The sequence below is a fragment of the Spinacia oleracea genome, chromosome 1 (genome assembly GCF_020520425.1).
Source record: "Spinacia oleracea cultivar Varoflay chromosome 1, BTI_SOV_V1, whole genome shotgun sequence".
Lineage (NCBI taxonomy): Eukaryota > Viridiplantae > Streptophyta > Magnoliopsida > Caryophyllales > Amaranthaceae > Spinacia > Spinacia oleracea.
The window spans coordinates 117701802-117729798 of NC_079487.1; the positions used below are offsets into that span (position 1 = coordinate 117701802).

At 36.0% G+C, this 27997-nt stretch overlaps 2 protein-coding genes across 2 annotated transcripts; one reads left to right on the forward strand and one right to left on the reverse strand.

The window, feature by feature from the left end:
• Positions 1 to 9434: 9434 nt before the first annotated feature.
• Positions 9435 to 11810, forward strand: LOC110783961 (cytochrome P450 CYP73A100-like). The gene is made up of 2 exons (XM_021988367.2): positions 9435 to 10504; positions 10865 to 11810. Exons 1-2 carry the CDS (start codon positions 9597 to 9599, stop codon positions 11613 to 11615), a joined length of 1659 nt encoding a protein of 552 aa, XP_021844059.2. The 5' UTR covers positions 9435 to 9596; the 3' UTR covers positions 11616 to 11810.
• Positions 11811 to 14256: 2446 nt separating this feature from the next.
• Positions 14257 to 27841, reverse strand: LOC110783960 (DExH-box ATP-dependent RNA helicase DExH10). The gene is made up of 16 exons (XM_021988365.2): positions 26628 to 27841; positions 23384 to 23698; positions 22986 to 23090; positions 22823 to 22891; positions 21889 to 22056; positions 21741 to 21812; positions 21547 to 21663; positions 21184 to 21390; positions 20906 to 21064; positions 20238 to 20327; positions 20039 to 20131; positions 18961 to 19114; positions 15653 to 15801; positions 15476 to 15571; positions 15100 to 15192; positions 14257 to 14604 (listed from the first exon to the last, which is right to left on the reverse strand). The coding sequence occupies exons 1-16, from the start codon at positions 27741 to 27743 to the stop codon at positions 14494 to 14496; spliced, it is 3114 nt and encodes a 1037-aa protein (XP_021844057.1). The 5' UTR covers positions 27744 to 27841; the 3' UTR covers positions 14257 to 14493.
• Between the last annotated feature and the right edge of the window lie 156 nt (positions 27842 to 27997).

Here is a 27997-nt window from a genome sequence, read left to right on the forward strand (position 1 = left end):
TTTTGTGGACGATATAAACTCTTGCATGGACCAACCTTCATATATTCAGTCTATAGTGACAACACTAAAGTTATTAATTCTATTTATCTATTTGTAATGTAACCTTTTGTCTTCGCATAAAATTAAATTATGTACTACGGAGTACGTATCAGACTATCAGTGTATTAACCTTGTATGATCTTCATTTTAAAATGATTTTCATAGTTACTATTTGCACAAATATTAAGATAAAATGTGAATAGATATATAATATAATATGGATAAAATAAGTGCAGGAGTGTTAAATAGTAAGTATAAAAATAAATAAAATAATTAAGAAAAAATAAGTGAAAAATTATAAATGTTAAATTGTTAATTGGTTACAGTTTTCATTCGTTATTAAAATAAAATCCAAAATAAAAAATTTAACAGCTAACGAACAACTCTACAACCTCAACGATTCCACATCAGCCTTAGCTAGTGGAAAACTTAGTTTAAATGTCAAATTCATTGGGACTGAGGGGGATTATAAAGCAGTGGTGAATCTTGAACAATTTATGTAAAGGGTCGGTAAACGAAATTTAAGCAATTAGTATAAGATATGCCATTATACTCAAAGTGTAGCCGTGTAGGGGCCAGAACTAAAATTACATTACTAATTTTTCGGTTGGGGGATCAAGCCCACCCCAATTATATGAAAGGTCTTACAAGGGAAGTTCTCAGTTTCTCACCTCTAATGAGTCTCTATGGGGTTTGATCCAATAACTTTGAGATTATAAGGCCATATTTTTTATTCCGATATGGATTAGGAAAGGTTGGAGAGGTTCTGATGATTGTCTTAATTATCTGCTTCTTCTTTATTGTATTCTGCACAGATAACACGGATAAGCTACCACCGGGGGTGATTCGAGGATCCCCCTCCGATATTTAAGTAAGAGATTGTAGAGAAGATGATATTATGGTTGGGTGAATTTAAATGATTGGGATTGCGTATCGTTTGTAATAAATGAGGTCTATATATAGGCACGGGTCGGAAGTAAGGATGACACGGGTTATACCCGTTAGACAGCGACTCGTTAACTTTTCTCTTGTTGACTACTCGCTGCCACCATCCTCATTTTAAAGCTGGTAAGGATGATAGGACGACTAGTAGAGAAGTTGCTTGTATTACGCATGTTGTCATTTATTCAAAATTTCAAATAAAGGTGTTACCAACATGTTGGTGTATATCACACCCGTGCAATTTTATTCTTTGCTCAATCCTTGGTACTAGACCACTAGGGCAACTAACCAACTACTAACAAAAAATAAAGACGATCAAAATTTACAATCAAAAAGTTGTTTCCCTCATAACAAATGGAATGCGAGTTTTTAATTTTTTCACGAAGGTGTACGTACGTAACGTATGCATGTCCACCGAATTATTCAGCATTCTACCACTTTTGGCTATCAAAATGCCACGTCAATTCTCCTAAGGACAAGTCACATGCTCATTTTAGCTGACAGTGGGACCCAATTTAAAACAAGTTTAGAAAGAAAATGAGGAGCTGAATCTGAGAAAAATACATATTTACACGTGGCATACTTTTTAGCCAAAAGAGCTACAAATTGAACCAATCACCTAAATCTCGAAGATACTCTTATCTAACTACTCGTACTCCGTATACGGAGTATTTGATTAGAGTTAGACATGGTCGGGTTGTTATACGGGCCGCTAGAGCCCTGTATGAAATTGGCACAAAATGGCAACATGGGGTTGGGCTGTGCAATGGGTCGGGCTTGTTTAAGGAAGAAAAGTACGAGCTTAATATAACACGAGTTTTCTTTGGCCAGGCGTGACATGTTTGGACACTTGGCACATGGGCCTACACGGCCCAACTTGTGAACATATTTATGTTTTGTTTGAATATTTTAGAAAATGAAACATCCAACTCATATGCTTATCTAACTGCGAAAGGTTTCAATCTAACAGAGTCGCTCTTCTTACCCAACAAATCCGAATTCTTATCTAAATTCTTCTAATTGACAAAAGAGAAAAAAAAGGACCATTATATTTGCAAGCTAAGTTTGACAATTTCTAAACATATAAGGAACTTAAAAGAATATTGGAGTCATTTGCAAATTGAATTGAATGCATGATGATGATGGTTAGCCAATTATCAACAAGCCAATTTATGTGGGTAGGGGTTGGTATTTTGTATAATACTATCTTATCTTGTGCTTTTCAAGTAACTTAGAATTATCTGAATATTTTTATCCACTTGCTTATGGGGTCTTTGGTAAGTGATTTTCATGGTTTTGTGTTTTTTAAGACCTATCATGAATTCATGATTGATTACTTGTTAGTAATGATGTTGGTAATTTAAGGTTGGTATGGATATGACTTTCATGGGTAGTCCGTATAGATATATTACATGTACTCCGTAGACAATTATCATGGATGTGAGGCTGGTATGAATTTGAGAGTTTATTAGCCTCATATTTATTAACCTCATTCGTCACATACGTATGTCTTGCATTGTAATCACCCATCTCGTTGCACCTCTTATACATAACAAAATTTTTAAAATTATTCAACAATACCTATATATTGTCTTTAGAATGATGAATATGTTGATTGAGTGAATGTTTGTAATTAGCGGGTAGTCAAGTATAGGGTATTAGGGATTTAGGGGATAATAGCCTAAGAGGTATCAAATTAGAGAGGTGGGGGTGCATGCTCGGGTCCGTATGTCGTCTAAGATTTGTATTTGCGACTGTGGTTGTGTGGCCATATCATATGTAGGTATAGATGTTAGAGTTTGTACGTAACTCCTATACACACTATTGTTCTTGATATGTACTTGTGTCGTTTCCGTTGTCCGAGCGATTAATTAACCATATTTTTTAATAACAAAATTACATTGTATTAAAAGTTGTCGTGAAACACTTCAATTCAATTCAGATCCAATAAATTCAGATTCTTCTAGTTCAAATTAGTTAGCTTAGTTTTTACTCAATATTTCAATTCAATCCAGATCAACTCTTTCTTTTTGACGAGAATCCAAATCAATTCAATTAGTTCAGATTCATTCAATACAAAAGAATAAGGCTTATGTATCCTTTTATTTTACAAATGTACTTGTGTGAAATGAAGAAACGTTTGTCGTACATTTCCTCAATTCTTTATTAATTGCAAATTTTACATGAGTTTTCACTTATTCCTATCAATTGCAAATTTACACGAATTTTCACTTATTTGATTAATACCGAGTACTAAGGACAAGTCCAAAAATTGTCCAAAAATCTTATCCTAGATAATCATACTTAAATTGTACGTATCTGCAAAGCCAGAAAGGAAAATTGACATTAGTTCTCAGCCAAGTAAAAAATAAGCAGAAAATTCCAGTATTCCCAACCATGCAATTTTTGATATGTGACCCTTTGTTGGTTGTTCCCTTTCATCTCTCAATCATTCCCCAATTCTCACGTAATTAGATTATTAAGTTCTTTAATTTAATTAGTTGTTTTTGTATTAATTTCCGTAAATACTTCAAATTGGACTGTATACGACTATTGAATTTGCACCTATAATGAACGCGACTGAAACTAAAGTCTTAAAGAGTGATGTCTAGAACTTGGTACATTACTCGCATTCAACATTTGAGATTATAGCAATGGGGCCAGTCATTGCTAGACATCTTCCTTTTGGCACCGTTTTCCATCATTGATACGATATGATCTAACTAGGGAAATGCACACCACAAAATTATATGGTTAGTTGATCCCTTCAAAAGCTTAAGTGAAATTAAAGTTTTGAATAGCGGTATCTAAAACTTAGTGCATTACTCGCATTTGTGTTAAGATTCTATGTTATTCACATGTGAGGTGTCCCATATTAGAGAAAGAAAAGAGAAAATATCACCTTAGAACATCTCCAATAGTTGTAATTAGGGACTAGCTTGAAATTTATAAAAGTTTCAAGCTAATAGCTAGACTATTAGAGTGAAAATAATAAATTGGCTTGGCCAACCAAATTAGCTTGTTTAAGCTAATTTGCTTGAAAACTAGCTCCAAAAGTTGCCAAATAATTAATTGGCAAGTGGGACAAGTGGGACTAATCTAAATAACAAGTTAGTTGCTAGCCATTGGAGTACAAATTAGCTAGACAATTAAATAGCTTAAAATCTTATGTGACATAGCAAGCTAATTGTCAAAGTAGCTTACTATTGGAGATGCTCTTATAAGCTTGTGGATCACTCCCATTATTGCCAATTGGCTTTAGTGTGAAACCTCAATTGGGTTTATAAGTGGACCAAATTCTCCTCATCCTTATTAAATTGCCCAGGCCCATTTCATATTTCTTTGAAATTTAACAATTTGCCCCTATAGCAATGGGGTCAGTTGTTGCTAGACATCTTCCATTATTTTGACACTTTTTTTTTTCATTATTGATGAAAAAGGACTAGGATCTGATCTAAGAAGGGAAATGCACACCACAAAATTATATAGTGAGTTGGTCCCTCAATTATATTGCTAGCAATAATTCTAATCATAATTCTCTATCTCTATAATAAGAATTGTCGGAAAAAGTACAAACAAGAGTAATTTACAACTAAACTAACTAGTTACTTGGTTTTAGTACCTAACAATATAATTGAAACTCATTGAAAATTTTGATATGTTTGAAAACTTTTAGACTATTTTGGCATTCTAAACCCTATGTACATATGAAATCAAGGACCAATAAATTTTACCCTATTTAGTGATATTGAGCATTGTTTGGATCAAATAAATTTTCATCACAGGATTGATGAATGCGGTAAATAAAGCATATATATATGAGATGTATGTGCATGTTGTAAGTAAAGCTTGAAAAAGAGGTTCGCTGTAATAATTTTTTTTTATTTGTTATTGGCATGGGTCGGTCGTGAAGGAGGCTGATCAATTGTAATATTGTCTTTTAATGCTCTCCAAGGGTTGCATGGCAGTGACCAATTTGTTCTTGCGATGGGTTGACCACTTGAGTGTGGAGGAGGCTGATCAACCCTTCCATTTGAGTTATTTTTGCCTATTAGAATGCTCCTTGATTTCTTACGGCCATACTTATAGTATTTTCATGGGAATTCGTGTGTTTTAATTTATTGGGTGAGTGGCTGATATCCTCTTGCTTATAGTATTTTTATGGGAATTCTTGTGTTTTAATTTGTTGGGTTGGGTGAGTGGTTGATATCCTCTTGATTAAGGACTCTCTTTTCTCTCCTTTTTTAGGGTTTACAAAAATTAGGGTTTTCTAGGGCGGAAATAGCCAATTTTTTTCGGAAATTTGGTTATTTCCGCCCCTTCTCTTTCAATTCCGTTGTTTTTTTGCGTTAGATCTCAATAAAACTACATAGTTTCAGTGTGGTAAGTACTCCTATGCTGGGTTTGATTGTTTCGGGTGTAGTAAGTACCCCATGGTGGGTTTGTTTTTAGTTAAGTTTTGTGTGTTTAGTTTAGTTCAGGTTGTTTCTTTGGTAAAGATTTATGTGGGATCGAAAAGGATGTCAATCTTTCGACTACGATCAGACGAAAATCATATTTGTCACGGCTACAACAGATCTATAGACCCCCTCGTCGATGAAGGTTGTAAATCACATCGATATAAAAGAGGGTATACATAATGTTTGATATACTACGATCGTAGCTATGGTGAAAGGAAGTTTTTATTTGATTCGATTGTTATGTATTTGTTAGAGTTAAATCTTTATGTAGATGTCGTATGACTTTTTATCAATGAATTAATTTGTTTATCAAAAAAAAAAATCCTCTTGATTAAGGAGGTTACAATTTTCTTTGATGGTTATTGATCTCTTTTGATTTTTTAACTTCCTTCCATGTTTTGTTTTCCTCCACTAAACTTATATACTCTGATTTCCTTCGTTGAACAAACACACAACAATATATACAACATGATTTATACTTCCGAGAAATTTCAAAACAATCTCCTTGATTGGCATGTCGAGTGACATTTTCGTAATTATAATGAATAAATATACAATCTAAAAATTGCGATGTACAATATATTTGATATTTTTAAAAAATAAAAATAAAAGAAAATAATTTAAATATAAAAAAGATTGTATATTTAGATATGTAGATTGTATATTTTAACAATTTATTTAAGAAAATAACCCTAATATGTTTTACTCGCCAATCATGGAGATTGACCGGGCGGAGCTCCATACCTCCCCAGTGCTTATGAGTTATGAATATAATCAATCTTTGACATTAGTACATGATAACTAATACTTTTCCTAATCCATTTTCCATACTCCTTGTACGTTCATCTGACTCCATCTTATCACCCAAAAGTGTTTTTTTTGGTATTAGCACCCGATTTACCCTTAGGGCTAATCCGGATTCGGGACGAGTTCTGGGTTGATAGGTTTCAGTCCCTTCCCAATTGTTGTTGCGGGAGATCGAACACGAGTCCTCCCTACCAAGTTCAACCCCAATCACCACTGAACCAACAGACAATCTGTACCCAAAAGTGTTTTTGTGTGTTGAGAATTTTGTTAATTTTAGGAAATGAATCGGTGAAGACAATTAAGCACCCCAGATGCATCGAATCTCATTACCAACGACACAACAATTTTCTTGAAATAGTTCTAAGACTTGTTCTATATTTTCAGCCTTGAAAACCCATATTTACAACGGTTATTGGTTCTAGTGAATAATGACTTCTCCGTGTTTAAGGCAATAACATTTTAATCACAAATTCTTATACAAATGCGGTGTAAAATAAATATTGTGTATCGGCCTATCGGGGTAAAAATTAAGTGGGAATGGTTAAAATTTATCCCAGTCTAATGTAAAAATTATCTATCATTCCTTCAAAATTATTAATCAAATATATATATAAATGAGGCATATTTACTTACCTATGAGCGCCACGTAGGAAATCTCATGGTTTCGGCCATGAAAAATAAGATTTTCAATTTATTTTGAATTTAAAAAATCGAGTGTCATATAGATAATTAATTAGGTGCCGCGTAGATATTTAATTTAATTAATTAATTACTAATATATTCAACTCCATCCAAAATCATACACTTTAATAATTAAAAAAGAAAACTAAAATAAAATTCTTCCAAAATCAAACACTAATCTAAAAAAATTCAATCTAAAATCAAACACTAATCCAATATTAGAGCGCCACGTAGAAAATCTAATGGTTATAAAAAATAAGATTTCGAAATTATTTTTGAGTTGCAAAAGTCAAATGACACGTAGATAAATAATTAGGTGCCACATATGGGTTTTTATTAATTAATTACTAATATTATGCATATACAACTTCATCCAAAACAAACACTCTAATAGTTACTCTAATAGTAAAAAAAAATAGATAAAAATGAAATTCAATAATAAAAAAAAAAAACTAATCTAATCTAATATGAACGGTAGAAACAAGTGTTCTACCAAAGCAAATATTGTTGTACAATTCTTATTAATGTAATCAATGATAAAAATTAAATTTTGTTATATTATTCAGGCCCATCAAACTTCCCATGCGTCCTCAAATTTCTATCAACGCCTCCGACCGGACGCGAGTGTAAAAAGGAAATTGGGAGTTTCTGTCGCACTCGCGCCCAACCGGACGAACCAATGAACGTTTTGGTGAGTTCACTCTCCCAAACTAATCGGGCGAAGGCCAAAAGTCTCTATTATCCGATTTTGCTTTGATTCCTCGTGATTCCTTGGTAACAACCCTTTTGATGATGTTTTAAATGAATTAGTTATTCTAATAATCTAATTATTCTTATTCTAATTATCTTGATTAAGGAGGTTATTAAACTCTTCGTGATCATACTTAACTCTATGGATGAAGGTTATTAGATTCTTTTGAGTCTCTTGGCTTCCTTGTTTTGATTCCTCCACCAAAACATACAGAGTATGTAAACTCTCCTTTTTTTAGTTTGATGAGTGGATTTTTGTGTTTATTCTCCATGTTTATGGACATAATTAATCTCTCATTATTATGAGTTATCTTATTACTTTTGATTGTCATTGATCAACTTTGGATCTTTGGACTTCTTTTGGTGGTTGGTTTTTTCCAAAATATATATATATATATATATATATATATATATATATATATATCATCATCCCTAAGGCTATTGCATCTGGTAAGGTAACGTTCTGATTCTTGCTCAAAAAAAAGACCGTAAGCGTTCGAGGCAAGTCAAAATCCAATAGTTCCCTTTTCCTCCTTGTTCATCAACTCTGAACTGAGTTTTTCTTATTTTGTTGTGAGTGTTATAGTGACACCATCTCACACTCAAGAGTGTCATTGTGTGTTGAGAGTTGTGTCAGAGAACAAGTCGGTGAATACAACTGTGCACCCTGGTTGCACCAAATGTCATTTTCAAGGCACTGGTTTGGTTACCACGACACAACGATTTCCTAAACTCGTTCTCATTCTAATATTTTGCTTTGAAAACCCCATATTTACAACACAAAATAGTTCATAATACGAGTAATATTCAAAATATAAATGAGAAATATAATAATTTAATTGTGTGCGATATATTTTTAAACTAAAATCGCTCAGATCCAAAATCGATTTTAAAAGTTATGGAATAAAATAGACGTACATTCGAAATTTATATTTTTGACTCAGATGTTGGGCTTTTCTCTCTAGTTCAGTTTTGTCTGATCCATTTTTCATGTCCGTAATAGCTTTTTTCTATCACCCCCACCCATTAAATTAGGTTTCGGTATGATTTAGGTCAGGCCTTAAACCCGTTATCATCCTGGCCCTAGTAAAAAAAGAAATGTTGTTTCACCTCTTAGTTCACTGGTTAATAGTTCATAAACTAGCTGGGATCTTGATTGAATTAAATTCATTACCGAAAAAGTTATATAGTTGCACTAAATGAAATTAGTAGATTTAAGGTTTTTAATTAAAAGCTCTGGAAGCATGAATATCGAGAAAATTGTTGCTGCATAAGTTCATACATCATATTTTGGTACATACATGCTACATATTTTGAGTGCGTTCAATTTACTTATTTACCTTATTTTTACTTATCTGGAATTATTTTTGAGTTATAAATTGTATTTGTAGCGCCTCTTTTTAAAAAAGATTTACTTAACTTTTTATCCCCGAAAAAGTGAAAATAAAGTTAAATAAAAAAACTTAAAATCTTAATTTGATACGGAGTAAATAACAATAACAAAGTGTCACTTTGTTTTTTCTTGACCATAGTGTTATTAAGAACAGAAATTTGACTTGGCTAGGAAAGATAAATACTTTTGAAATCAAGAAGACAATTTGTTTTAGAAACAAACCAAATCATCCCACTAACCTACCTACTTTTTTTTTCTTTTTTTCTTTTTTTTGTGTGCAAATGCACTTACCTACCAACTTACTAATAAGTTTTTAGTTCATAGACAATACTTTTCTCCTATTTTCCTACCTAGATTTACATCATAAAACCACCAACACATAGCCCCTTGGATTCACCTCATAAACAATTGCATCACCAATTTTCTACACTTTCCTTTTACCAACCTCGCACACTCTATATATAATATACACAAAACTCTTAGTTGCAACTATATCAAACACAAGTTAGTGTACTAACATCCTCATGTGCATAAAAATGGAAACAAACTCAAAAAATATGTCCAAAACTAACTTTGTTAGAAACCTCACCCTTCTTGCCCTTTCCATTATTGTACTAACATCCACATTGACAAACACAAAATTCACCCTTTACCTCACAATATTTATCCCCATCATATTATACTTGGTCTATTCCTTATTCTCTACTCATGCACAAAAATTCGGAAATATCCCTCCTGGTCCGTTTTCTCTCCCCATCTTTGGTAATTGGCTCCAAGTAGGGAACGACCTTAACCACCGCCGTTTGGCCGCCCTCTCCAAGACCTATGGCTCTGTGTTCCTCCTCAAGCTTGGGGTTCGAAACCTAGTTGTGGTCTCGAACCCTAAGCTTGCTTGCGAGGTCCTCCACGCACAAGGGGTGGAGTTTGGATCCCGACCTAGGAATGTTGTCTTCGACATCTTCACAGGAGGAGGCCAAGACATGGTTTTCACCGTCTATGGTGATCACTGGAGGAAGATGCGGCGTATAATGACATTGCCATTCTTCACCAACAAGGTGGTGAATACTTATAGCCTTATGTGGGAGGAAGAAATGGACAAGGTTGTTAGTGATTTAAAGGAGGATGATAACATAGTTGGCATCAAAGCGAAAAGTGTAGGGTTTGTGATTAGGAAGAGGCTGCAACTAATGCTTTACAATATAATGTATAGGATGATGTTTGATGAAGGTTTCGAGTCTATGGAAGATCCCATGTTTTCAGAGGCGACCAAGTTTAACTCTGAAAGGAGTAGATTAGCTCAAAGTTTTGAGTATAATTATGGAGATTTTATACCTTTGCTTAGACCATTTTTGAGGAGGTATTTGAGCAAGTGCAGAGACTTGCAGCAGAGAAGGCTGGCCTTCTTCAATAACCACTACGTCGAGAAACGAAGGTAATATCATAGTACATGTTACTTATTTATCAATCAGATAAACTTCAAAATCTTTTCAAAATTTCTAACAGATGAGAAAACAACGACACAAGTTGTTTTGCTATAAATGAAATATCAAACAACGATTTCTGTCTAAATTTAGTTGTCACGCTACTGGTTCATCATTATCAATTTCGGATGAAGGAGTGATAACAAGTCTATTACTAATAATAAGTCAACAACATGTTAAAAATTGATATTATGACTATATGAATATTCAAGCTAGAATGAAGAATATTATTATTGACAAAAACATGTTAGAAAAGTATACATTTCTTCTTAGAGTCAAAATGACACAATTCAATCTTCTTTTTTTTACAGGAAAATAATGGCTGCAAATGGAGAAAAACACAAGATAAATTGTGCCATTGACTACATAATTGATTCACAAAACAAAGGAGAAATAAGTGAGGAGAATGTTCTCTACATTGTCGAGAACATTAATGTAGCAGCCATAGAAACGACGTTATGGTCAATGGAGTGGGCAATAGCGGAGCTAGTAAACCATCCGAAAATCCAACAAAAAATCCGGCAAGAAATCGCCACCGTACTAAAAGGAAAGCCAGTCACAGAAGCAAACCTTGAACAATTACCCTACTTACAAGCAACCGTCAAGGAAACCTTAAGGTTACACACCCCTATACCTCTACTAGTACCTCATATGAACCTTGAAGAAGCTAAGCTTGGTGGGTATACTATACCTAGAGAGTCGAAGGTGGTGGTTAACGCGTGGTTGTTGGCTAACAACCCCGAGTGGTGGAAGGACCCACAAGAATTCCGGCCCGAGAGGTTCCTCGAGGAGGAAGGGGCAACGGATGCAACCGTGGGTGGTGGAAAGGTGGATTATAGGTTCTTGCCATTCGGTGTTGGAAGGAGGAGTTGCCCTGGAATTATATTGGCTTTGCCAATTTTAGGGCTTATTGTTGCTAAATTAGTGACTAATTTTGAGATGAAACCTCCTCTAGGGGAAGAAAAGATTGATGTGAGTGAGAAAGGAGGGCAGTTCAGTTTGCACATTGCCACTCATTCAACTGTCCTCTTCTCCCCTATACATGGAGCTTCAAGTAATTAATCGTACGCCGGGCGAAAAACCAAGTTTTATCATCCAATATTTGTTAAATTGTCCTAGGGTTGAGATCTTATGTAACTTCATTATGTTGTTATTTAGAGTTTGCTTCATGTTTAAAGTTCGTTTCAGCCAACTATACTTTTATGTATGTCAATGTGTTGATGTTTCTTTATGTGAAGTTAAATATACAGTTAACTAAACCTTGACATGAACAAATTAGGAAAATTTGTATTATTAATCTAATCTTTGCCCGGTTTTTTCTTTGATTAAGCCTACCTATGCAATATTTCTAAATAATCCAACCTTTATGACCCAACTACTATTATTAAGCCTAGCAAGTTAATAACCTGTTGTAACCGGTATTCACCCTTACGTGGCAATATGACCCTTACAATTTAAATTTTTTCCCCCTTCTTTTTCTTAATTGTTATTCTAATGTTCGTTCATCTCTCCTCTGCGATTTAATTGCTTCATCTCTGCAATTTTCGTTCCTCTCTCCTCTGTTCATCATTTCTTTTCTACCTCTTCTCCACCATTGTTGATCCCTCATACCTCTCCATTCGAAATTCGTCAAAAATAATCAGCAATTGCTATGACTGGGTTAAACCAATCAACTGTTGGATCCGGGTTAAGGGTTAAGAGGAGAGAAGGGTTAAGGGTTTTTTGAAAAAAAAAAATTAGAAAATCCTGTTTAGGTGGAACGTGATGTGACGTGTCCAAAATTTTAGGAGGGAAATCAACTTTAGGTTGTCAACGTTTTTAATGTTGACTTTGTAACAGGTAACCGGTCACCCAGGCTTAATAATAGTAGTTGGGTCATAAAAGTTGGATTATTCAAAAATATTGCATAGGTTGGCTTAATTAAAGAAAACCGGGCAAAGGTTGGATTAATATTTACAAATTTTCCAACAAATTATAGCAGTGAAGTAGTGAAGTAACAACAACAAAAAAGTGTTCATGACCCGTAACTTCGGAGAATTTTGATCCCTTTGTACTTGTCGCAGTACTATATGAAGTAAAGCAATCAAGGCCAACAGAGTTGAGCAATGACGAAAACACGAAACAAGGAGTAGTCAACAGTCACCCACGAGAGTCTGCTTTAAACTTTTACGCAATTCTGGCTGCTTCATGTTTTTATTTTGTAGTGCAACCCGGAAAAGGGTTGTTTTATCTTTTTATGACGTTATCTCAAGACTAATACTTCTATCAAAAATTGAGAAGTTAGATAACAAAATGATTTTGAAAGCAGCGCGTCTCCTGTGAGACCAGTCACACCATCAACTTGATGGTGTGATGAGCGCGAAATCAATAGTGTGCCTCCCCTAAAACTATATTAAAAAAAAATAACAGATCTAAACTATAAAAGTAATATACCTAAACTAAAAAAGTACCTCCTTTAAAATTATATAAAAAAAAGTAACATGTCTAAACTATAGAAGTAACATACCTAAACTAAAAATGTACCTCCCCTAAAACTATTCCGTATAAAAAAAAAAGTAACATGTCTAAACTATAGAAGTAACATACCTAAACTAAAAAAGTACCTCATCTAAAATTATAAAAAAAAGTAACATGTCTAAACTATAGAAGTAATACATAAACTAAAAAGGTACCTCCCCTAAAACTAATCCGTATAAAAAAAAGCAACATGTCTAAACTATAGAAGTAACATACCTAAACTAAAAAGGTACATCCTCTAAAACTACTCCGTATTAAAAAAAAGTAACATGTCTAAACTATAGAAGTAACATACCTAAACTAAAAAAAAATACCTCCTCTAAAATTATTAAAAAAAAGTAACATGTCTAAACTATAGAAGTAACATACCTACCTAAACTAAGAAGGTATCTCCCCTAAAACTACTCCGTATAAAAAAAAGTAACATGTATAAACTATAGAAGTAACATACCTAAACTAAAAAAAATACTTCCTCTAAAATTATAAAAAAAAAAGTAACATGTCCAAACTATAGAAGTAACATACCTAAATTAAGAACGTATCTCCCCTAAAAACTACTCCGTATAAAAAAAAGTAACATGTATAAACTATAGAAGTAACATACCTAAACTAAAAAAAAATACCTCCTCTAAAATTATAAAAAAAAAGTAACATGTCTAAACTATAGAAATAACATACCTAAATTCGCAAGTGTAAACTTGTCTCACCATTAGTTGATGGTGAGGACAGTCTCGTATAAGAATTTGGGTTTTGAAGGTGTATAAAAAAGAAGTACAAAAAAGCAACAAAAAGTTGGCTGAATTTGACCATACACACCACAAAGTCACAAATCCATATCATATCTACATTTAAACCGACGTAAAAAAACCCAGCACGAACAGAGAATTTGACATATTTTAGTGAGTCGTTTAGTCAGATTGGTATGGAAATACTAGCCTATTACAGAATATGAAAAACATATATACATATACACAATTAGTGTTGCAGGAGCATCTGCTCAGTAGTGGGGAGAGGTAAGGGAAGGGTAAGCAAGCAAAACACCTAAATATCACCATTTGTCAACTTTTATACCGGAATGGCGATATGTTGCCAACTTGCCATTGATATAATAATGGTTACCAGTGTGGCAAGAGGGTGCTAACTCTAAAACAATACTGGCTAATTAGCATAGTTAAAAACTGTCCTCTGACAAATAAAAGGATGTGCGTGCATCCAGTCAGTTAAGAATATCAAACAGCAACATTTACAATCTCCGCTTGGCCAAAACTGAGGGATTTCAATTGATACGTATATGGAGTGTACAACTCTTTGTTAAGAGATGAGCTTTAATTGTTTTTTTCTATAGAAAGAAAACCCTTACATTTATACAACTGACTACAATTTGAATATCAGGAAAAAATAACAGATGATTCAAATACTGCAGCTACAAGTACAGAGAATTAGCAAACATAATACCTCGACGGAGGCTGGTACTTGCTTCTCCAAACTTGTTTTCCAGATTGGCCTCTCCCACTGCACTAGCAGCAGCTTTCAACTAGAAAAAGCAAAGCACATCGGATATCAACGACATGACACAAAAACAGAAGCAGTAGTCAAAGAAAAAACATTTAAGTCCTCCCTATACTATAGTTACTTTACAAGAACTATTTTTGAACCAGCACAAAACTGAGTAGTAATATAACTACAGAGAAAATTGGAGACAATCTTGCTAAGTCAGACACATGGAGACAATCTCAGTCTCTCTTAATAGTCTCCAATTGTCTAAGATATCTATTAACTTAATCTCCTTCCCATTACCATCAATCGGAGGTCTGAACTTCACTTTTAGTTAGTTTGCTAATTTGGAATTTGGGCTCTCTCAAACTCTTTTGATGATTGGAGCTTCCGTTTTTACACTATATGAAGCAAGGCCTACTCAATAAACCCTTTTCCAGGATCAAATTCAACAACCATATCCTACATGACTTTTAGTTATTTACTACTGGTCAATTGTACATGAAAGAAAGAGAATCCTCATGTTTTCACTCACCTGATTTAAGAACTCATCTAGCCTTCTCGCCAGTCTTATGATACTTCCTTCAAATATATCAGTCATTTGTATAACCTCAGAAAAATTGGCTCCCTGATCAAATAACAGAAACCAGAAAAAGTAAATCAAAGGACAGCAAAATTGAGACACGATAAAGCTCAAATAATCCAGCAGATACACACTTCAAAAGCAGCAGCAGATAGGATAACTGGAAAAGACCCCCTTAGTTGGGTCATTGGTTCAACAAAAAACTCAACTATCTTTACCAAGGGTCAATCCAACGGTAACGGTGATCAAAAGATTATGATATTTAAAGTAAAGAAATGAATAACATCATAAAAAGGCCAGCACGAAATAGGCTGTGAAAGAACTGAACCTTTGACCAACAGTATATCACATCCATCAAGTATGGTCTCGCAGTTGACTCAACATATTCTTCCACATTTACGTCCAGGCGGCATTCACGTTGTATCTGCAATATAACAATTGTCGATTCCAGCTGCTAGAATTAAGGACAAAATGGTCTAAAGAAAAGGGGAGAGAGAAAGAGAACCTCGGCTATTCTTCTTGCACTGTCTTGGAGTTGTTGTAAGGGCTTTGCAAGTTCTGCTCGCAGCTGAATCTGCTCGTTTGATTTATCACATGGGACAAAACAACTTGCAAGAGAGGCAACTTGATGGTGATCCAGATCATTAAATGTACCTGCATAATGTAAGCCAACAAAATCAGATACTTTTTCTTCACAATTACACATAAGAATTTCAAAGGAAAACAGCAGGGAGGAAGTATTCAGAAGCCAATCAGGGTGAGATCAACGGGTCTTTGACTCTTAGTTATGCAATACTGAATTCAAATTCAAAGAGATACGAAAGCCTAAAAATAAAAGTTTAACTGATCGGTAACAATTGCAAAGCAAGCTATTTCTTAGTAAGAAATCAAAATAGTTTTCCAACCCCTGAATGTGTGAAGCTTGTTAATGGGCATTATCCTGCTCTGGGTGCAACAGAAAGACATGCTCACATTCAAACCCATCTGGCATTTACACGTGCAGAAGGTGTACATTAATATTAATTTGGGCACACATAGTGTGCATGTAGGTGTAGCTACAGGCCTACAGCTATAAACCACATCCATAGATTAAACTACAAAGAAGACACTGTCAGAACTCAGAACAAGATCGTGTGCTCGAACCTAAGCACAAATCAGTTGAAGACACTGTAACTACAACTTATTTCCCATCCAATGATCAACTAGCCAATGTAAAAGCACAAACTAACAAGAGAAATCTTCTGACCTACAATCTCTAAGTTCACAGAAAACATTAAAATCCCGGTTCCCCGTATAACAATTTTAGGACACAGCATTATAGACCTCATCAAAATCCCTATATTCTATCAGATAGTGAGATAGTCTGCCTAACATCACTGCTAGCATCTTCCCTATTAAAACAATATCCTCAACTTAGTTTCTTTTAAAGAATATTTCCATTAAGACAAAAGTCAAGTATAACCATGCAGGACCAAGTGGACAGAAACTATCACAAGAAAGGGTTGAAAGGTCCAGATCTACATTACCAAGGCCTTGGTACAAGTATTGGATACGGGCACATCTCTATGTTAGCAGGACTCTGATAAAAGTACCGGATATGGGAAAACCATATCAATTTGACCGAGGATATAGCAACTTTGTAAATATATACTTCCCCTCTCCTTTTTTATATGACACAATTATTTAGGCACGTTTCCAATGCACGATTTTAAACATTAATATCTTCCAGTATGGATAAGAAAAAATTATAAAAAATTGATATTTAAAAACTATTACCTCAGACAACTCTGTTTTTTCTTATGTATAAATCACAAAAAGTCAACGGAGCTTGTGTGAATAGTGTCAAAAACCCAATTGTGTCAGGTAAACAAGAACGGAGGAAGTATTATATAGTGTTGTGTAGTGCGGCTACTAGTAAACCCACAAATAAGAGTTAAATTTATTTTAGGCCAATACGAAGCTTAAAAGAATAGTGACACCTCAAACCCATTAGTCACATGTAGCCAACACATAGAGAGGAGAGAATCAAAGCAAAAATAATTAATTGTCACGGTACATAAGGAGAGGAGAGAGGGAAGAAAAATTGGCAACCGCATAAAGGAAGGAGGGAGAATAATTAAGGATGTCTACTTGCTTCATATGGAGTATGTCATGTTCAATTGAAAGATCTGGGAACTCTCCCCAGAATTCTAGATCTGAGAACCTTCAATTTTACTGTGTTTAATGTGTTGAAGATCTCCCTCCTTTCTCTCTGATTTCTTGGTTAGGATAGGCGGTCGTATCCCAGTGCAAACAGAGGTGCACTGCCTACATGCTGTACCTGGATCTGTGTCGGGTCCGATATTGACACCAGATTTCCAGCAAATATACCATGTCTGGGTGACATAGTTCCAGATACAGTTTGAGGGACAAGTAGAGAGGGTGAGAGACTAGCATAACACAGAAAATAAACAAGGTGTCCTTCGTCAAAAGTCCGTGGAAAGATATAGCATCTGGAAGGAGAGAAATTCTATCTTTTCTAACTGAGTTCATGTTGATTACATTTTACATCATTAAGGACCACTTTGGGTAAGTCCCATAGGATAGTGTAGCACCAAAAGAAAGTGAGCTAGGGTACTCTCATAACTACTCAAACCCAATGATCCTATTTCAGACTATCTACCATTTCAGTTAAGCTCTGTAACCCAAAACTCAGACAAAGCTTACACATGTCGACCTCCAAAGCAACTTCCTACCCCTCTCCCCCCAAACCTTACATCAATGACCTGCAGGTGCAACAACCCAAGAGGACATGACCCAGAAGAGTCTATTCAAAGTACCCAAAAACACATCAGAGCAGAAAAAGTGATAACCTTCCCTACAGGCAGTAGCTAATTAGCATATTGTCACTGATTTTTGGGTGATTGGGCCTCTCTTAAGCATGGTATATACACAAGGTCTTTACCTTCTTAGTGATCTTAGATTTCTGAACTAAAGGTGCTACAGGAAAGGAGAAATGTGTGGAAAGTTCTGTAAAATTGACTATATAAAGGCGTACAACTGTAAAGAAAACCACCACCACGGCACCAACACCCTGTTGTCCTTTCAATCAGAATAAAAGACTTCAAAGTTCAAACCCCCTAAAAACCAATCTTCAAAAATTTCTAATCAACAGAAAATATAAAAAGAAAACTCTAACTTTGAGCTCCAGAACTCAGAAACCTTATTTAGTGAGGTAGCAAAAATTTAGGTACAAATGAAGGTGCTCCCCCAAACTGATAATATGACACACTGTGGTTCTATACCAACAACAAATACAAATGAAGATACATGGGCAACTAATTTCCATGCAATTGAAGAGGATGTCTGAAACCCCTCCAAGTTCATTACGACCATTATGCGAAAATCCATATCTACTCTTGATAGCTCAATACCCCTACTCAGAAGGAAATGATGCAACCCATATTTTCCAAGAAAATCCTTTTGACACCAAATTCCCAAAAGTGGAGGTCCCTACCTTTTGTGTCTGCAGAGTGCAGACTAGATCTCACCCAGCCAAAGGCCCATAGAAGCATCTTCTCAAAGAGAGCTTATTTAAAAGGGGTTACTCCTTCCTCTCGAAATACCCATTTGTCTTTTCAAAGTCAGAGTTCATCAACTTTGACCATATTGTTTCACCAATATATGCAGAAAAATATAACATTGTGTGGTAGTGCAAACACCCACTTAATCCACCAAGGCAACCACTTCTACACATGGATAAGTTGTCGCTCCAATCTAAAATTTTGCTAATTCGGAAAGTCTCCAAGATTGGAGAAACTACAAAGCACTTACCATTAAACATTAATTCAGTAACTAGAAGTTCATCGCCAGTGTCAATCAATGAGGCAGCTCGTCCTTTCAACTGGACTACACCATCACCATCTATGTGACCAAGCTTCTTCAAGACACGTGACCGGTTTTTAAGCTCATCCCGAAACTTTTGAAGCTGTGAAAAGTCAAGAAAACACACACACTCAGCTCAAGTTAATCACTCATACTCCCTTTTTGATAATAGAAGAACAAAAAAATAAGGACTACAAATTAGTTGATGCAAACAACCAGAGTATTTAAGTTATACATGCATCTATGACAACAGGAATATAGGACCTTCCTTTTCTGTTTGATTGTTGGACAAAGCACCACCCTTAAAAATTACTAAAAGAAATGAATACAATCCTCAAAAGAACGAAGTGATGAACATAAGATTTTTTTTTTCCAAAAACAATCTGATCATTCTGATGTATATCAGCCACATTTCTATGGTATTGATAATTTGAGTTGGTTGGAGTACATTAGACAGCCTAATTCATAGTCTATTATGGATTCAGTAGACGAAGTTTGGTAGGCGTAAGATTTATGGCAGATACCAGTTTTTTTTGTTTTTTTGTTTTGCAATTTTTGGGGTGCTCTGGTTGGATAGGAATAACTGGAATTTCCATGGTTGGGAGTCCACTTTGGTTACTTAGTGGAAGTGGGTAGTTAAATAGCCTTTTGGGGATCACGATCATCTCTAACGTTTCCTTTTTTATGAATTCTGCAAGATTATAATACTTGCTTTCCTTTGCCTTGATATTTAGTGGACTTATGCCTTGATACAAAGTAAAGGAGGAATTTACTGTGTCTTTTTTTGTGTTGAATGGTTTTTGTTCTCTTATAAAAAACCGGAAAAGAAACAAAAACACTGGTAAATTCCCCCTTTAGTAGGGACTAGGGTACAAAACTCTGAGTAGCGATAACTTAGGCTTGTTGCATAAGCATTTAATAACAAAGGGGATTTTTTAATAAATCTCTATTAACCACAGCTAAACTTCAAAAACTAAGTTATTGATTGTAAACAATGACCAATATTTGCAAAACCATAATACAATACCTGAGACTCACGCATCTTCGTCTTTAACTGTTGAATTTCATAATTAACCTCAGCTTTTTGTTGGAAACATTTCACCTGGTGGAAATCTTGAGACTGCAACGCATTCAGAAGATAGATCGAGGAAGAGAATGAGGTTAGCAAATGTGGAGTACTATCCAAAGAGTATAGCATCAAAAAACAATACGCCTATAGGGAAAACCTTGTGCATTGGATGCGAGAATAATTTCTGCTCAAGTTCCTCAATTTGACTGACCAACTCAACAATCTCCTTATCTTCAATACCCATATCCTGCAACGTGAACATCACCATGAGTGACGATAACATTCTAATAATGATGCTGAAAAGCCTTTCATCTATTTACCAAAATGAGCACTAAAGGCCTCCCATTCCCAAAACAAAACAGTGAACAGTGAGCAATATAATAAAGTAGTAAGCTGAAATGATTTAACACATACTACATCCAGACACAAACAGTCCATTCACTTCGTAAACAGTGCCAAAAATATTACAGGGGAGATGTAAATGCATCTTCAGCAGCAGCAAGTTAAGATAAGTTACTACTATTGTAGTAACAGAATGCAATAATGAGTGTATGAGAAATTCTATATTGGCTGTTTCTTGTCTGACGACAAAGGAGTTGAGTCAGTCAGGAAATAGGAGAAAAATAAACGTCTGGCAACCCATAAGGTAACCAATTCTGCAATCGTTGTATTTAAAAAGCAACAAGATCAAAACAGAAACAATAATTTTCTCTCCATTAATAGGAGGGGGAAAAAATGATGCCCCATTGGTACATCCTCCACTAGCCAAAACAATGCATCACCAAAGGGGAGAATTTTATAAACTTTATAAGCAGTCAAGCCCACCTTCACGGGATTAAGTTTTGGGAGGCCTTGAGGAAAACGTTTTTCCAATTCCTGTACAGCTAGAAGTATGCTCTGTCTTGCCTCCACAGGCCGAAGGTCAGGAGGGATAGAAAGCCGAAGCTTACTCAGAGCAGCAATTAAGGGCAGCTGCACAGGAACCTACAGAATATACAACACAATTAACAACCTATATAACAAATTGATTGATTCTTCCAGGTATATACAAGTGAATATGGATACTATGAACTGTATGGTTGCTAGCATATAAGTTAACTCACCACATGCATTTCACCCTTCTCACCAGGACGAGGGGGGCATGGTTTAGGCCTTGAACCACTATCACTTGTACTAGGGGAGCAATGAAGCAGAGTATCAACTATGTAGCCTCCACCACGCTGCACAGCTCCAGATGCAGCAGGGGCCTTTTTCACCACATTAACCACGACTCCCCAACCCCAGTCAGTTCCTCCTTCACGTATCTTGATCTGATTTCAGACAAATAAGTAAAGAAGACAAGTATAATAAAATCTACTTGTTTAATTGATCTGTATAAAAGAATAGGGTAATGTCATAACTAGGACAGCAACATAAAAGTTTGTGCAGAGTAACAACGACAAGCACATTAAATTATAGATGATTACCAGCCTCCCAGGAAGAAGATAGTAAAGAATTCTTTCAGGCCTCGTAATCTCTGACATCATCTTCTTCTCAAGTAGCACTAAATCAAGCCTTAGCTTGTGGTATTCTGCAACTTCAGACTACATACAAGACTGTCTTAGGAGAAATATATTCCTTATACTGAAAAGCAAAAAAAAATTCCAAAAAGAAAGAGTACCTCTCCAGAAGCATCAAGTGTGGCAGCTTCTTGCTCAAGCTTCTCAATCCTTTTCTCAATTTCAGGCAAAGCCTGTAAAAGGAACAAAAAGATAGGTAATACATCTTATCAGAAGATTGAGTACACAAAAATTAGAGAGAAGGCAAACCTTCTCATGCTGAAACTGGTGAAATGAATTTCTAATAACATGTTCAGCAGTAAATTGGCCTTCAGCTCGGCACATTAGATTCAAAATTGAGTAGTAGCTCAATCTAAAAGTGCTGACAAGAGGAGCTGGCTTGCCCAGCACCATATCCCTCAGAGAATTCATTTCCATCTGAAAAAAGTAAAGAAAGAACAATGCATTGAATAATTGAACAGAAAGCCCTTGTATAAAAGTAAATGTAATACTAAGGTTGAAGAAGAATATACTTCGTTAGTTAAAGCGTAAGCTCTGTAAATAGGACAGAAAAAGAGAGAAAGCATGAAGAATACTCCACTACTGTGAGTTTATTTTAGCTCTTTTTCACATTTTAGAAGAGAGGAAGCCTCTTCAAAGCTTGCATTATCAGTCCAAAATTCAGCTTTCCTGTATTATCCATCAAATTCATCTCTCTTTTTTCTTCTAATCCAGAAATGTCAATTCATAGGGGGAAAAAAAGGTATAAATGATAAATTCACTACAGAGAACAACTTAAAAACAAATATATAGAAAGTGTAAAACAATATACTTCCTCCGTCTTTTTATGATGTACCCATTAACCGTAGACTCTTAGTTTCTAGGAGAAGTGAGTGGGTGTAAGGAAAGGTGGATAAATTAAGAGAGAGGTAGTAAAATAGTGTGTGGGCGTAAGAAAAAGGTGGATATAGTAGGAGAGAGATAGTGAAAAGGTGTAATTGTTGTGGGGAAAAGGGGTATGATGGTAAAATGTGTTGGTCAAAAACAGAATACAGTACATCTGGTAGACCCAAAAAAACACCCCTTTTTGGAAAATGGGTACATAAAGAAAAAAAAAAAGACGGGGTATAATCATCACATAACATAATAAAATGTGGAGAAGAGGTTAGCTTTTCAGATAGTGCTCAAATTTTACAAGAATTACCTGCTCATCGACCATTATAATGCAAATGCCTCGATCATCCTTGCCACGACGACCAGCTCTTCCACTCATCTTCGGAAAAGCCAAGAGAAATTTTTGGTAAGACACAAAACCTGACATTTAACAAATGCAACACAATATAACGCGCAGATAAATCTTCACTCACCTGAATATATTCACCAGATCCAATATAACGATGGCTATCACCGTCAAATTTCTTGACTGCTGTAAAAACAACTGTTTTCGCTGGCATATTTAAGCCCATTGCAAACTACAAAAATCAAGCCAGGCAGAAGTGTTAAGGAGTTGCAGCAATAATATACAAACACTGAAGATGATTCATGGCAGCAGACAAAAGCAATTCAAGGAAAGGAGAATTTTCTCCCATCCCAATCAGTGTCCCACTTTCCAACAGCAAAATCAAGGAAAAGGCTACTGCTAAGTATCTTGAAAAGATGTGACATACCTATGGGCGACTAATCGAGTACATTGTGTGGTGATATACAGAAGACATTGTTCTAAACAATCAAAGAAAGCAAATGAATACTAGTACAGAAAGCTTACAGTTTCAGTGGCAAATAGGGCCTTCACGAGCCCCTCTTGGAAAAGGAGCTCCACCAATTCTTTAATAATCGGAAGAAGCCCAGAATGATGTACAGCAATGCCCCGTTGAAGAAGGGGTAACATCAGCTCAATCGCAGGAAGGCCCCTGTCCTCTTCATTCAAACAGAGAATCGCGTTTTTAAAAACCTGCTCCACGATATCTTTTTCTTCGTCTGTATTAAAGTCAAGCTTTGACATGGACATTGCATTTTGTTCACACTCTCTTCTACTGAAACTAAATACAATGACAGGCTGAAATTTGCGCTCCATGATCATCTGCGACACAGAAAGGATTGAAAACAGATGTTACAGAGTCAATAGTTCAGAAGAAAACAAACAGGAACAACAGCCAGAAGAAGAATAAGGTGTATGAATCCTGCCATAGGGAGGGCCTGGGGAGGTCTAGATGAACACAGTCCTACCTCCGGTCATTATGAACTGGAAAGATCTAACGGAGAGTGTAAGGCCCGTAAGCACATAGTAATTATCCTGGTGATTCAGGAAAACAATTGATTCTGCTATTCAGAATGGCAACGTACGGATGTGTAGCATAATGTATGTCCCTTACTTTCATTGCTCTATAGGCTTACAGCCAACCAGCAAAACGATAAATATGCAACTGATTAGAACCTAATAAATAGCATTAAAACCAAGAAGATGTATATTTATAAAGTCAACGATAAAATTGTTTGTATGCAGTAGTCCTCTTTCATTCTTTGGTGTCTTTCAATAACTTTTTACAGTAGAAACCCAACAATAATATGTCTATACACAGATCTCACAACATTGAAACCTAACATATTAAGTTGACATACTACGAAATATCCTGGTATTAACCTTCCGTTCGCTATGAAATTTAGCCTAATGACCCCATAACCTCAAATTCAGCCTGAGACTACAAGTTCTGAAAAATCACCCAAAAAACACAAACAGTTCCAAAACAGAAACCATGTAGACACGCTACATCTGAAAATCCTAAAACGAAGTTCCACTAAAGGCTGCAATCTTACAATGCAAGAGAAAAACAGCTACATACTCTCCAATAGAAAAGCACGTAAAAAAATAAGACAAACATTAAGCACGTAAACCAATAAGACAAACATTAGGCAGTAATGCTTCAATTTTTAGTCAAGTCTGATAACATTGTTCACATTAGAGGGGTATGAGGAATTTGTTATGAGAAGGGAGGAGAGATAAGAGTGGTAAAATTGACATTTTTCAGGTATAAAACTTACCCAAACAATATGTGTGTCAACTAAAAAGAACTTCCCAAAAAGGAAAGTGTGTCATTTAAAAAAGAACAGAGGAAGTACAAGTTAGAGAGAAAGTAGCATATTGCCAAGACTCTAACAAACATAAAACCTTCTCCAAAATTAAATCTCGGGAATGAGTTATCATGCAATGAATTTAACTGCATTAATAGCTTCTCATTTAGGATGTCAACTGTTATACGAACTTTTCTTCTCATTGCTATTCATGTATTGGCTATTCCATTCAGGCACTAATGAATTGAGTATGCATAGTAGAGTATTTTGATGGGACTTACGCTAGCTTACTTAACAACAGGAATGGAGGCCGTCCTAATCCAACAACTTACAGAGCTAACCTTAAAGACGACTACACAATCCATGATGGTATCCCATGAGTTACTCACGTGAATCCTTCTCCACCATTCACTTCCTAAGTTCCTATACAACTTTACTTCAAAGGCCAATTAGAATTACATAATCTAAAAACTTTTCTTTATACCATCCATAAGTTATCCATCAATAGACCCCCAAATTGAGAACACTCACAGAGTAATTGATCCCTTCCATCAAATACTCCTTTCTGCTAAATTGGCACCCCAACATCTTTTTTCACAGAGTAATTGATCCCTTCCATCAAATACTCCTTTCTGCTAAACTTTGAGCTTCCAACTCTTGTCTACATAATTCTACCTTACCGTTAACACATACAGCAACCAATAAGGGAACCGGGGGGGGGGGGGGGGGGGGGGGGGGGGATAAGGGAAGGGAAGGGAAGGGAAGGGAGGTGAAAATGAATTGCTTCCATGGATTACAAAAAGTACTAGAGAAGGGGAGGAACCATTGCTTTAAGTTATTCCTTCAACAATCGGAAATTTGGAAGAAGAATAACTTCAAATCTGAAGTAAAACCCAACGAAAACATGGTCAATCAAAACTGGCTTTAACCTAAGTACAAATACAAAAAAGGTCGATTATACAATGTCACACTGAGGAGTTAGGACACACAAGTTTTCCTTGGCCTAAAGATGTCACCAATACCATTCCCTACCTTACACATAAACATTGGAAGAAAAGGCAACGAGCCTGACAATAGGAAGTAGAGCCACCAATGATTACTTTGCATCAGAGTTTAGTGATTTTAGACACTTAGTCCAAAGAAAGTTGAATTCTAACAGAGAGCGAAAAGCAACCAAAACCCAAACTTCACTCTTGGGTTTACTCAATGTTTCAACTTACAAGGTGACCTCTCATAAGTCCTTAATCCTCCCAATGTTCTAAGATCATATAAACTTCTCACCGCATCCTCTGGAATCTTAAGAGGATTATTGAACACCAAGACTCAACAACCATACTGTAACCTTCCAAACAAAAATAAGCCTTCTTCCAATTAAACCTGCTAAAGTCTCTAAACCACAATCTGGGAAAAGCAGACATCCGACTGTTATCTCCATTTAAGAAACAAACATTTAACGATTCTCACATGAGTCATAACCAGCCAAAGTGGACAAACTTGTTAACGCGGGAATCAAAGAATACTTCATCGTTGCCAAGATCAAATTGAGGATTAAATTCGGGAATCGGGAGGCGTGTATGCACAAACTCACAGTAAATCAAAACGTACTTAAGTGGATTGATTAGCTATTGACAGCTTCTCATTTATCAACTTCAACCCTCCCCCCCCAACCAAACCGGCCCTAAACTCTTCTCCCTATTAAATCAATCACCTACAACTTCCCCAAAATTTTCCCTATTAACTAAACTTACCAGTCGCTAATTACTTAACATTAGTAAACTCCATTCAATATCATCAAACAAATAAATATAAGTATATGAACAACATACCAATGAAGGCAACAACATAGTCGTCTTCGTTGAAATCAGTTCTCGTGTTCCACAAATAATACAACGCAATAATTACTTGAAATGCAACAAAAACAGCAATTTAACAAAATGTACCTTGACAATCTTGTAGATATCTGAACCCCCTTTAGGCCCCGAACCAGCTTTGGCAATCCTCCCACTAGCCTTGTCAGCAGCAGCCTTCATCCCATGCCCAGGCTTCACAAATGTATCCTGAAGCTTCAAAAAGTTGTCCTCCCTAAACTGCTCATTCTCATCCACCACCAAGTACAACCCTGACCCACCAACCGGAAATACATAATGCTGCAAAGGCGTAGGCCGGAAATCGGTATATACAACATGGCAAGGCTGCTTATGAATATTACAAATCCACTCAGCAAACTCAGTGGCATTCGACATAGTAGCTGATAAGAACACCATCTTAATCGCAGTAGGCAAGAAAACAATACTCTCCTCCCAAACAACCCCTCTCTCTCTATCCTTCATATAATGAATCTCGTCAAAAATAACCCAAGCAACCTCCTTCAATACCTCCGACCCTCGATACAACATTCCACGGAGAATCTCTGTGGTCATCACCAAACAACTAGCATTAGGAGATATAGTAACATCACCAGTCATAAGACCAACATCAGTGAACTCCTGGCTCAACTCCCTGTACTTCTGATTGCTCAACGCCTTTAGAGGGGAAGTGTATATTACTCGCTGCTTATCGCGAAATGACATGGCAATTGCGTATTCAGCAACGGCGGTCTTACCGGCGGAAGTGTGGGCAGACACTAGGACTGATTCGTTCCGCTCTAAGCAGGCAATTGAGACCTGTTGGAAGGGGTCGAGAGTAAAAGCATACTTTTTCGCCTCTGAACCATTGAAGCTAGGATTCGCCAAAGTTCCATGGATTGAAGAATCTTTGTCTGAGATGAAATCCTTTGGCACCGCTACTTCGTGTACGCAAGTGCGAGTTGAACTTCGACGTTTTGATCCCGGTTTTTCTGAGCTTTCCTGAGATTCTTTCTGATTTTGTTGCTTTTGTTGTTCTTCAAGTGAGCTCTGTTGTGGCACCGGTTCTTCTAGTTCGGATTGTTTTCTCTTTCCTAGGGTTTGTTGCTCTGCAACTGGAGCATTTGAGGAAGGTGGATTTTCAACCATTGTTGAAGGAGCTTCTGTGGTTGTTGAAGGAAGTTCTGTGGTTGTTGAAGGAAGTTCCGCCATTGTTCACTGAAGTTGAGCTTTCGATTTGGGGAAATGGAGGGAGTTTTTGAGAGGGGTTAGGGTTTTTGGTTCCCTTTTGGTATTTTGTAGCGTTTGGGGTTTTAGCAGAGCTTTTTTTGGGTTGGGTTGGGTTGGGTTGGGTTGGGGGGGTCTGGAAATGATAGGCTAACCTCGACAAAAGTAAACTAAGGTGTAGTAACGATTATGATATCCGATCTCATCCGGAGGAGTATGAAAAAAATTGAGCTTCTCAA